The sequence below is a fragment of the Procambarus clarkii genome, chromosome 27 (assembly GCF_040958095.1).
Source record: "Procambarus clarkii isolate CNS0578487 chromosome 27, FALCON_Pclarkii_2.0, whole genome shotgun sequence".
Classification (NCBI taxonomy): Eukaryota; Metazoa; Arthropoda; class Malacostraca; order Decapoda; family Cambaridae; genus Procambarus; species Procambarus clarkii.
In genome coordinates, this window is record NC_091176.1 from 17592746 (window position 1) to 17604665 (window position 11920).

The following is an 11920-nucleotide window of genomic DNA, read 5'->3' on the forward strand; positions in this document are numbered from 1 at the left end:
ATATATATATATATATATATATATATATATATATATATATATACTTCAAATTATGCAAAGCCAATTGGACAAATACAACAGCTATGACCGTCAACATGAAGCATGTTGAGGAGCCCACAAAGGAAAATAATATAACAAATTATTATCAACTAATTTTATATACTTCTTCGTTAGCTCATTTTTCCTCCAATTCACCACCTCTCTCTCGACATAGAAAATGAAACAGGATAAGGAAAAATGAGCATTCTGAAACCAGCTTTGAAAAAATGCTTTGATAATATGTAAAAATATAAAAGGAAGAAACAAACCCTAAATTAGAAAATGTGGTCCACTGAAAACAGAATTACAGCTGAATGGATCACTCGGAGCGAAGGTTGGAGGGAGGGAATAGGATACTTAAATCAAGATAGAGAGGCATGGACCATTCGAAACCAAGCTTATTGAGCACTGGGCCAATCAAAACTAAGGCTAGAGAGGGCTGGATCACTAAAAACAGTTCGATCATCTAACTTAGAATTTAACAGAAAGTGACTAAGAAACTGGTAGTTTTCTCAATAAGCACCTCTTTCCTGGCCCTTACTAGAGGTCTGTCAGTATGGCTGCCATCTATCACAGCTGTAAAGGGAGTGTAGAAAAAAGATTAGTTAAAGTAAGTGTTAATTCGGACGCGGTAAACATAACTACAATAATGCCAAACAAGACCCCAAACTCTGGCGAAGTATTTGCCAATGTTTCAACAAAATGTGAAAAGTTTAGTCAACTAATGTTAAAGTATTTTTACTCAATCACTGAAGTTGGGAACTGGCAGAGCATTAAAGGGTTGTGTATGTAGTTTCGTGTTTTAAAAATTTAAAGTCAATCCCTTGCACTGAACTAAATGTAATGCCATTTGTGGAAAAATTACTTCAGATGAAAATTTTTCAATATTCTGACTCCTTTGAAAAATAAAATATTAATAAATGACTCAAAGCGCTGAAAATTATATATTTATACTAAGCAAACAAACGTACAAAAATAATAAAAAAAACATAAATATCACTTAACATTTATGCAGGAAATGATATGTGAAACATGGAAAAAAGAAATTTCAACCCCCAAGAAAACAACGCATTAATGCTCTTCAATGTTTTTTTCTATAGTTCTTATTACTTACGATTCTAGCTTGGTTATACTTCAACACTCTCTTGCCCGTTCCAGACCCCATTTGGGTCACCCTGCATAGCTTAGCACAGAGTACTATGTAACTGACGCAAAGTTTCTAGTAAGTACGGTACGATGATCAAGTTGTCCCTAGGAAAAACAGGAACTTCCCTTTATGAATATATAATAAATGTTCTTTCATGGTGTGAAGCAGCTCCCCTAGAGCCCTGAACTCCCTAACCTTGCCTCTCTTCAACCCTCGGCAGGTCCTCTAATCCTCCCACTCTGCCCCTGGTAGTTTCCCCAATCCTTATTCCCTTTCCTCCTATCAGTTCAACCACCGTTATTCTCCTTCCCTCTAACAGTTCCATTTACCCATATTCTCCCTTCCTCTGACAGTTCCCTTACCCATAATCTCCCTTCCTGTGGCAGGGAAAATAGCGAGGGGGCCTCCATCCGTCACCCAATCACATTTGCAATGCAGTGCATATGATATACACCATATGAACGGCCCCCATATAACCGGCACTATATAAACCTCACCATATAAACGGGACCATATATACGATACCATATAAACGGGATCACGCGCAGCATCCTATTAAGTGCTCTCAATTCATTTCGTTCCATTTAATAGCAGTGCTAAAAAAAATCAGTTTATACAGGAGCACTACATGGCTGCCTATGACTGTTGTAATTGTTCTCTGCAATGCATGCACCAATTAAATTTCACTGTGCAACTCTTGGTCCCTTCCAACTGCATTGCACAGCATTTGTCCACTGTAAATAGCGCTGGGGGAGGTGATCTTGACTTGAGTGATGGGAAATTTGTAGACCATTAGGGCTTCATTAAGGAAATTGTGCTGCTTTTATGTACTCGCTTGATACGGTGGTGGACACGGGACACGCACATGGGGGGGGGGAGGACACGCACACACACGCGAGACACACACGAGGGATGCACATAGGTCACACACACACACACACACAAGCACACACACATATACCTACTTAAGTCTTTCCGGCTTGAAACGAACGCACGCACGAGGAAAGCCATTACAATAACTTTAGTGGATCGGAGTCTCCAACCACACACACACACACACACACACACACATAAACACACACACACACACACAAACACACGAAACATATGTTCTTTACCCTACCTTCTTATTCTCCACCTCCTCCTCCTCCTCATTTTTCCCTCTACCCCCCCTCATCTTCCTTCCCCCTTTACCTGCTTCCTTTCTAGCCAGACTCACAAAAACAGCAAAAAATATACACACACACACACAAAAAAAAAACATTCAGCGCTTCGCTTCAAAATTCCACGGACACAACACTCCACATTTCATTTACAACACTCGCGACAAGATGGGGCGCTGAAATCTCGTATAAGTTTTCGCCTAAAGTTCGTGTGTACACGTTGTCAGGTCGTGCATAGTGTCCCACAGGCCTGGAAGCCATTGCTTGCCTACCTTGATTGTGATATGTAAGGGGAGGCGCGAATATGGGTAGTAGTTGTTATTGGGGAAAAGAGGATATGGGGGGAATGGGAATTGAACGGGAATGACTCGTCTCGAAGGGAGAATGCACAGAATTGACGCATTTACAGGTATATTTACTTGTTTGATAGATTGTATGCATACGAAGGAGCGGTGTTTTACGTTTCCGTGATTGTGTGTGTGTGTGTGTGTGTGTGTGTGTGTGTGTGTGTGTGTGTGTGTGTGTGTGTGTGTGTGTGTGTGTGTGTGTGTGTGTGTGTGTGTGTGTGTATTTTGTTGTACTCATCTGGATGTGTTTGCAAGACTGCATGTTATATATGTAAAATGGCATCGGTGCAATATTTTCATAGTCTCGCTGTCTGCTTTCTCTTTCATCTCGGGAGAGCCTAGAGTGTGAGGTGCAGAGCGGCACAGCCTACAATAGGATGTAATATAGAATATGTAAAATGTGGGCGAGAGAGAGAGAGAGAGAGAGAGAGAGAGAGAGAGAGACAGAGAGAGAGAGAGAGAGAGACAGAGAGAGACAGAGAGAGAGAGAGAGAGAGAGAGAGAGAGAGAGAGAGAGAGAGAGAGAGAGAGAGAGAGACAGAGAGAGAGAGAGAGAGAGAGAGAGAGAGAGAGAGAGAGAGAGAGAGAGAGAGAGAGAGAGAGAGAGAGAGGTGCCATATGAACAACCAAACAGATGGTCCCATTTCACTAACACATTAATTTTGAAGCTCTGGTCATTCAAAATACCGAATCTTATAGAAGGCATTTGGGCAGTAAGCTGATTATAAATATATATATATATATATATATATATATATATATATATATATATATATATATATATATATATATATATATATATATATATATATATATTATAAAACATGTGTTTCGTTGATCCTGTCAACATTTTCGACGGTAGAGTAGAACTGAATACAATCAAGCTTCTAGCTGGTGCAACCGAATATATATACTTTACTGCTCCTCACTCTCAACAGCGAGTGAGTAGCAGTAAAGTATCGCTTTTACCCAATAGCTTACCCATCACCCCTATGCCAGTGGTGGCTGGGGAAGTGGCCTGGATGCTCTGTCTTGGTCTCGAAAATGGAAGCATGTAACAAAGCTTTAACTGACTTTTGATAGTTGGCTGAATTTGTTTGAGGTACAGTATTTCCCCTGTGTCTAATCCTCGATTGTCGTTGTATTTGTCTATTATATCATTGGTAATTGTCAAACTGTCTCTGGTGATGATTGGATTGTGTGTAGAGATTACAATCTCTTAGATGGGGCCTTGACGATTGTGCATTGTCAGGCAGGTTACAAAAGGTTCTCTTGTCTTCCTTATATAATGATATCGTTGGGGCTGACAGTCCCCTGGTGGACGTATAGGCAACATTCGTCCCTTTCAGTTCATTTAGCTTGGTATCCGGGGTATTTTTCATGAGCAAGTTGGCGGTCTTCTTTCTCTTATAGTATATTATACACTCGATCTTCAGGGTGGAGTCGGCAGGGTCACCTGTCCATCATTAATGTCACTCGGGACTCTTTCCTCCGTTTTGTGATCCGTGGAAAAGAAGGTCCTGTAGAATAGGAAAGAAATATAATGTATTGTTGGCCGTTCCGTGCAAGGTAGCCTGGCCCCCCTCACCGTCCATTAATGATCACTTCAACATATCCGCGAGAACATTCATTATTGAATACGACCCGCCTACTCTGATGATTTACTCGTCAGCCTGCTGCCAACTGGAGCCAGGTGCGAGAGCTGGGTTGACAGAGGCGTTGCCAACACTTGTACTGTGTCATGACTCTCACTACCAGCATTAAGGCATGTTTCTATGTTGGTTTCCTTACTATAGACTGTAGTGTGACACCTACCGTTTACTTACGAGACTGCATTTTACTAATCAGTCAGATGACAATGACAGAATATAGCATAAGAATCATATCCATTCAGAACACAAACACTTGTGTTTCTCCAAACGTTGTAACAGAGGATTTTCCTGCCTTACCAATATATATCAAATATGTATATTTGACATATTCACATATATTTTTTACAGCATTCTTGACAGACACAACCAACAAATGATTTCAGCGAGTTTCTAATCTAATTTTTCTTAAGTGGTTGGAGATTTTTGCTATGTCTTCTGTGTAAGAAAGCACAAAAATACTTTTGATAGACTGAACTTATCTTGAGCTTGGATTATAAAATGTTTTCTTAGCTTGCCTAAGGGCAGCATTTATATCTTATTTGGGATATTGCAACGCTTGATGTTATCTCAGAAATCTTCATCGTTTAGTTATCAATAAACTCTGGTTTATAGACTCGCAACGCTATCAGAAACATCGACGAGAACACTAAATATTGAACTCAGATATGATAGTTTGAAAAATAATTCACATAGGAATATACATTAGTTGGTCTCCAATGAACACTGAACTTAAATGTTCAATCTTTCCTATATAACATAGTACCCAAGAAAACTGTAGAGCTCCATTGTTTTCCATTTCAGTTGTCAATGTAAAAGAAGAAACAAACGTCGTTGGGTCATCTAAAACACCCATTAAGGTCGAGGCAGACCAGCCAAGAACACAACTTATCAACAACATAAATGAACACTTCAGTATCAACCAGTAAGATACTAGACAAAATCATAGTTTCGAAAAACTATGACAAAGACCAAAGGGTTACCCACTGCCATTCTTAAAGTCTGTCAACATAAAGTTTATCGTAAAACTCCAAAAGTATTATCCTTAACGCATCGTAGATAACAATACAATCATCGAAATCTTGACGACCAAACTGAGGTGCCGGAATAACCCCTCGGCCTACACTTGGACTGTGACCTTCAACCACTGAACCTTAACCTTGAGCTACAACGATTTTGATCGAGCGTGGCGAGGCTCCGGCGCTGTAGCGCCACCAGGAATATAATGGGAAAAAAATCCACAGCAACAGTCGACAGCAGGAACAAAGTGGAAGTTCCGTTCCCAGAGGGAGAGGAGCTTAATCCGGTCCCTGGGAGGAAGTTGTGTTTTGTTTTTATGGAGATGTTGGAGATGGTTTGGTCTGAGATGTTGGAGAGTATCTGGTCTGGGATATTGGAGATGGTCTGGTCAAAGATGTTGGAGATGGTCTGAGATGTTGGAGAGTATCTGGTCTGGGATATTGGAGATGGTCTGGTCAAAGATGTTGGAGATGGTCTGAGATGTTGGAGAGTATCTGGTCTGGGATATTGGAGATGGTCTGGTCAAAGATGTTGGAGATGGTCTGAGATGTTGGAGATGGTCTGGTCTGAGATGTTGAAGAGTATCTGGTCTGGGATATTGGAGATGGTCTGGTCAAAGATGTTGGAGATGGTCGGAGATGTTGGAGAGTATCTGGTCTGGGATATTGGAGATGGTCTGGTCAAAGATGTTGGAGATGGTCTGAGATGTTGGAGAGTATCTGGTCTGGGATATTGGAGATGGTCTGGTCAAAGATGTTGGAGATGGTCTGAGATGTTGGAGATGGTCTGGTCTGAGATGTTGAAGAGTATCTGGTCTGGGATATTGGAGATGGTCTGGTCAAAGATGTTGGAGATGGTCTGAGATGTTGGAGAGTATCTGGTCTGGGATATTGGAGATGGTCTGGTCTAAGATGTTGGAGATGGTCTGAGATGTTGGAGATGGTCTGGTCTGAGATGTTGGAGATGGTCTGGTCTGAGATGTTGAAGAGTATCTGGTCTGGGATATTGGAGATGGTCTGGTCTAAGATGTTGGAGATGGTCTGAGATGTTAGAGATGGTCTGATCTGAAATATTGGGGACGTAGCCTTGGCTAATTGAGTCTCATCGAGTAATTAAAATATTTTTCTCTGGAAATTTACAATTAAAATTATTTCTGTACTGAAGGTGAAAATGTCTCGACTCTAACGAGAAATAAAAATATGAAACGTTGGGAAAAAGATGTATTACAAAAATGAGAAAGGACTTCCTTGTTTACAGTAAATATTAAAGTTTGATAATGTAAACACAAACATAATACAGAAATGTTTCTTGTATCTAAGTAAAATAATATCTAGAGATAACTTGCTTATTCGAGCTGATTGTTGAGGTTGGCGTTTAGTGGAACTAACGTATTTCACGTCATGATGACAGCTCGTCACCCCAGCAGATGCTTCCATTACTGACTGTCAGTTCTTCTCCACGACACAGCTAACAAACTGACTTCATTGCCAGCTTTTTGTACCCCCATAGTACAGCAGGTTACCATCTATGCTGAGAGAAAGAGAGAGAGAGAGAGAGAGAGAGAGAGAGAGAGAGAGAGAGAGAGAGAGAGAGAGAGAGAGAGAGAGAGAGAGAGAGAGAGAGACAGAGAGAGAGAGAGAGAGAGAGAGAGAGAGAGAGAGAGAGAGAGAGAGAGAGACGGCCAGTCAGCATTATAATTGTGTTGACTCTCAGTGCTGGATGTGTGGGAGGCCATGGAATAAGACTCGAGGCTAAGCGTGTCTCTGTAGACGAGTCGAAGTTTGTTAAGTCTCTCATTTTCTCTTTCTGTCTCTCTCTCTCTCTCTCTCTCTCTCTCTCTCTCTCTCTCTCTCTCTCTCTCTCTCTCTCTCTCTCTCTCTCTCTCTCTCTCTCTCTCTCTCTCTCTCTCTCTCTCTCTCTCTCTCTCTCTCTCTCTCTCTCTCTCTCTCTCTCTCTCTCTCTGTCTCTCTCTCTCTCTCTCTCTTTCCTCACTCTGTATACACCACAGTGCCGCGCGCGACCAAAGTTTCTCCCAGGATGGACAAAGGCAGTATACAACAATTGAGACACTTTCATCTCATTCAATGAGTCTATCCAAAGTCCACCTGTTTGAAGAGACATTTCCTAGGATGATAGAGGCAGCATTTTGGTGGCAGCTTTTGTGGAGCGACCATTGAAATTTCCACCTAATATTTGTACCTCTTTTATGTCTTATATTGCTATGGCTTTTTCCAGATTATTATTGTTTATAATTAAGATTATTATTTGTTATTTCTATTTTATATTATTTTTTAATAATTAAAATTCTGCATCAATAATTTAAATTTATATGACAATAAATAATTTTGCTGGTTATTTAGTTTAAGCGAACGAATACAAAATAAATTTACTAAACAAGTTCCTTTGCATCAAGTTCATTCTCTTATAAATTATTATTGCACCTCTGCATGTTGCACAGTAGATAAGGAACAAATTAAAGCAATAGAAGGATAATACAATGAAATAAAAGGTTAACCCAGGTCATACACAGTAATAGAAGCTAACAGAAGACCCTACAACACAGAAATCACAATAGCGTGATGCATCAAATGAACAAATCCACAAGGGCCGTGACGAGGGTTCGAACCTGCGTCCGGGAGCATCCTTGACGCTGCCTTAATCGACTGAGCTACGACATGGTTACTACAATGCTAGCAGTCTCGTTATGTATGGCAGTACGCACGCTCGGTGTATAATGAAGTACCAATACTCAAATGCATTAGTGTGCTTCCTTCCCGGGTCTCGCTTCATGCAGGATCGGTGTTCAATCCCCGACCGTCCACAAGGGGTTGGGCACCATTCTTTCCCTCCCCCGTCCCATCCCAAATCCTTATCCTGATCCTTTCCATGGGTTATAGTGTCGTAATGGCTTGGCACTTTCCCCCTGAGAGTTCCCTTCCCTTGCCTATTACACCTGGCGTATATCTTGGCGTCGCGTATGTGTTTATTCTCTGTTACTTTGTCTGTAATATCTTTGTTTAACTGTGTTAGACTATGTTAATAACTATTTTCTCTCAAAAAGTTAAACATTTTACAGCTTCATCTCCAATGTTATTAGTTGACATTCGTGTATGACTTGACACCAAATTAATGACCAGTTGACATTCTCAGGTTCGAAAGATTCATTAAAAATTCAGCGAATTTGTTATGAAGCGCTTAATAACTTCTGGGCGCAGAAAAGGAGTCACAATAACGTGGCTGAAATATGTTGACCAAACCACACACTAGAAAGTGAAGGGACGACGACGTTTCGGTCCGTCCTGGACCATTCTCAAGTCGACTGTGGGCTCCAGAGCTTGGCCCTAAACCTACATTTTGCTTCATGGTCATGCTGGGTGAGTGTGAGTGTTCATTGTTGGCCGCCAGCAGGACAACGACTCACCTCGCGCAGCGTTCTCCGGGACGGTGGCGTTGAGCGTGGCGCTGGGGAAGAAAGGGGCGTTGTCGTTGATGTCCTTGAGGTTGACGTGGACGGCCGTGCTGGCCTCCGTGGCCCCGTCGCTGGCACTCACCCGGAGCCGCCACTGGGAGCGTCCACCCGGCGGATCACGATCCAGAGGCTTCAATGAAATAAGATTTGGATTACTTGAGTTTAAGCAGGAGGGGGGGGTTGTTGTGGGGGGAGGGGGAAGGGGGGGGAGTGCTGGTGTGGTGGTTGTGACTAGTAGGAAGAGATGTGTGGTGATAGATATAGTGATAATTGAGAAGGGGAGGAATACGCAATGAAAATTTTGGGGTTGAGATTGAATGTGTGTAAGTGTAGTGGGGCGTGTAGGAAGGGTGGGTAAGGGGTAGGGGGGTAGGCAGGGGTTGGGGATGTTAATTGTGGTAGAGATGGTGGTAGAAGGGGCAAGCTGGTCGTGTATACCAGCAATGTTTCACATCCTTCAGACTCTACCTCACACCTGTACATCCAACTCACACTAAAACACCACTACACACACTTACTAAGTATTCAGAGAGAGAGGTTATTACTAGTAATGGCTACAAACATAAAAAAAGCTCCAAGAAGGGAAGAAAAGACATGGAGAGCAAAGCTAGTCAAAGCAACAGAAAAAAGCTTCCAAATGTAACCTGTCACGGAGGAAGATATCAGTTACGAGATCAGACTACACAAAAAAAAGGGGACGACACACAGAATAAATTACGATAACAGAAGTCTGAGAATAACTCAGTCAAAGTTTCCAGGATTGATCAAGCCATAACCCGACCTGCAGCCTCACCTAAAAGTTCTACAAGAAGAAAAATACAAGTTTCCAGGACATTTTCAAGCTGGAACCTAAAATCTTGTTAACACTGCTAAGCTTCCAGACCATTATTCCGAGGTCTGGTCTTCCTTCACAACAACCGTTTTTGTTATCAAACATTGCGCAGCTTGTAATACACGTCCGCCCTGCCTTAGCTCTGGAACATGAGAGACTCAACAACAACAACAAAATCTCGTACCGGCACGTTCCCTCTCAGAGGTCACGTGGTCCTGGGACAGGCCCTGATAGGATGACCGTCATAAGCAAGAACCAATGAGCTTGCCTGGCTACATCCAGGAACCCCAAAGCCAGGGGCCAGATTCACGAAGCAGTTACGTAAGCACTTACGAACGTGTACATCTTTCCTCAATCTTTGACGGCTTTGGTTACATTTATTAAACAGTTTACAAACATGAAAACTTCCTAATCAACTGTTGTTATTGTTATAAACAGCCTCCTGGTGCTCCGGAACTCATTAACTGTTTAATATTTGTAAACAAAGCCGCCAAAGATTGAGAAAAGATGTACAAGTTCGTAAGTGCTTGCGTAACTGCTTCGTAAATCTGGCCCCTGAACCCTAAACTAGGCTAGCGAAAGTCCCCACTGATCGGCGACACCAACAACCATGATATATAAACAATCACTAATCGCCTCCCGTCCAGGAATTTACAAAAAATCAAAATATATAAAATTTGTATAAAATTAGGAATATCCTCACTATCTAAGGTTGCTTTTTGGAAGTCAGGAATGTTACTTCAGCGTGAGTACGAGGCCTACTGTTGATAGAGGAATGTTGCAGACGACAGCAGCTCCGGAAGCAACACCCACCAATCAACGCACGCAGGTGCAAACCAACGCACGTGGCCACGCACTAACGCATACACTCCGCCTTCATAGCTCCACCGTCCCTAAATTGCAGTCATTCAACACTCACCCCCACGCACCCATGCAACACCCACCCACGCACCCATGCAACACCCACCCACGCACCCATGCAACACCCACCCACGCACCCATGCAACACCCACCCACGCACCCATGCAACACCCACCCACGCACCCATGCAAGACCCACCCACGCACCCACGCAACAGAAGTACTTACTCTCAGCAGTCTTAAGGCGCCCGTCTCAGGGTCAATTGAAAAGTAGGAGAGACTGACATTAGCGTGGACACCGTCTCCCGCCAGCAGGTACCGCAGCCTCCCGTGATCCCCTGCGTCCGCGTCCACTGCGGCCACCTGCGGGAATAATGGCGGGAACGGTTAGACCGCCTGCGGGAATGAGAATGCCACCTGCGGGAAGAACAAGACCGCCTGCGGGAATGAGAAGGAATGAGAATCGGTGGCGAGGCGTGGGGCTGCCTGTCCTCGCGTACAAAGATCCAAGCTCGTTAATCCAGCCGCCAAACCCCTCTGTTTATGAATGAAAAGCGGTTTACACACGACTCACAATTGCTGACGTCCGAACACTTCCGGAACAAGTGCTTCGCTGACGAATTTTGTTCGAACCACAACGCTGTAAATGTTTCACACACGTATTACAAATACAAATAATCGCCAACAGAACCTAAACACCTAACCTAACCTATGCCTAACTATGTATAGAATTTTTAGTACATGGACAGGTTGTATGGGGAGAATGATATCTCTCTCTCTCTCTCTCTCTCTCTCTCTCTCTCTCTCTCTCTCTCTCTCTCTCTCTCTCTCTCTCTCTCTCTCTCTCTCTCTCTCTCTCTCTCTCTCTCTCTCTCTCCCCCCGCTTCCATTTCCTCAATTCATCTTCCTAGTTCCTGTTTCGAGTTCTCCCATTCCGTATAATTTAACTTCCTTCGCTTTCTCATAATTTACCATTCTCTCATCAGTCCCCAAACTCTTCTCCACGTTCCTCATCCTCCGCATCCTCTGATTCCCCTTCCCATCACCCTCTCCCTCATTCCTTTCTTCTTCCCTCACTTTCAAACTCTCTCTCCATCACTATTCACCCAAGAGAGAGAGAGAGAGAGAGAGAGAGATGGACAACCATCTCTCTCCACCCTCTTTATTCTTCTACCCCTATCATCTCTCCCACCGCACACTCCCTCCCTCCTCTCCCACCGTCACCCCTCCCCCCCTCTCCCTACCTCTTCCCCCCACCAAACACCCCCCAACCACTACCCCCAGGTGTCTAGGGGGGGGGGTAACTTCAGCGCCGGTGTGCATGTGATGCGTGCGGACGGCTTCTCGGCCGTCAGTCCCTTCGAAGCCTAAGTCCTGTATAACGCCTTAACCGG

The 11920-nt window shown here is 43.2% G+C and overlaps 1 protein-coding gene across 1 annotated transcript in view; it reads right to left on the minus strand.

Moving 5' to 3' along the window:
* Window positions 1–11540, minus strand: part of LOC123751937 (putative neural-cadherin 2) — an 80057-nt gene extending 68517 nt beyond the window's left edge. Inside the window, exons 1-3 of the mRNA XM_069332117.1 lie at window positions 11499–11540; window positions 10755–10889; window positions 8787–8964 (exon numbers count right to left, since the gene is read on the minus strand). Of these exons, the coding sequence (XP_069188218.1) occupies window positions 8787–8964; window positions 10755–10889; window positions 11499–11540 (355 nt within the window). The remainder of the gene's footprint in view (window positions 1–8786; window positions 8965–10754; window positions 10890–11498) is intronic.
* Between the last annotated feature and the right edge of the window lie 380 nt (window positions 11541–11920).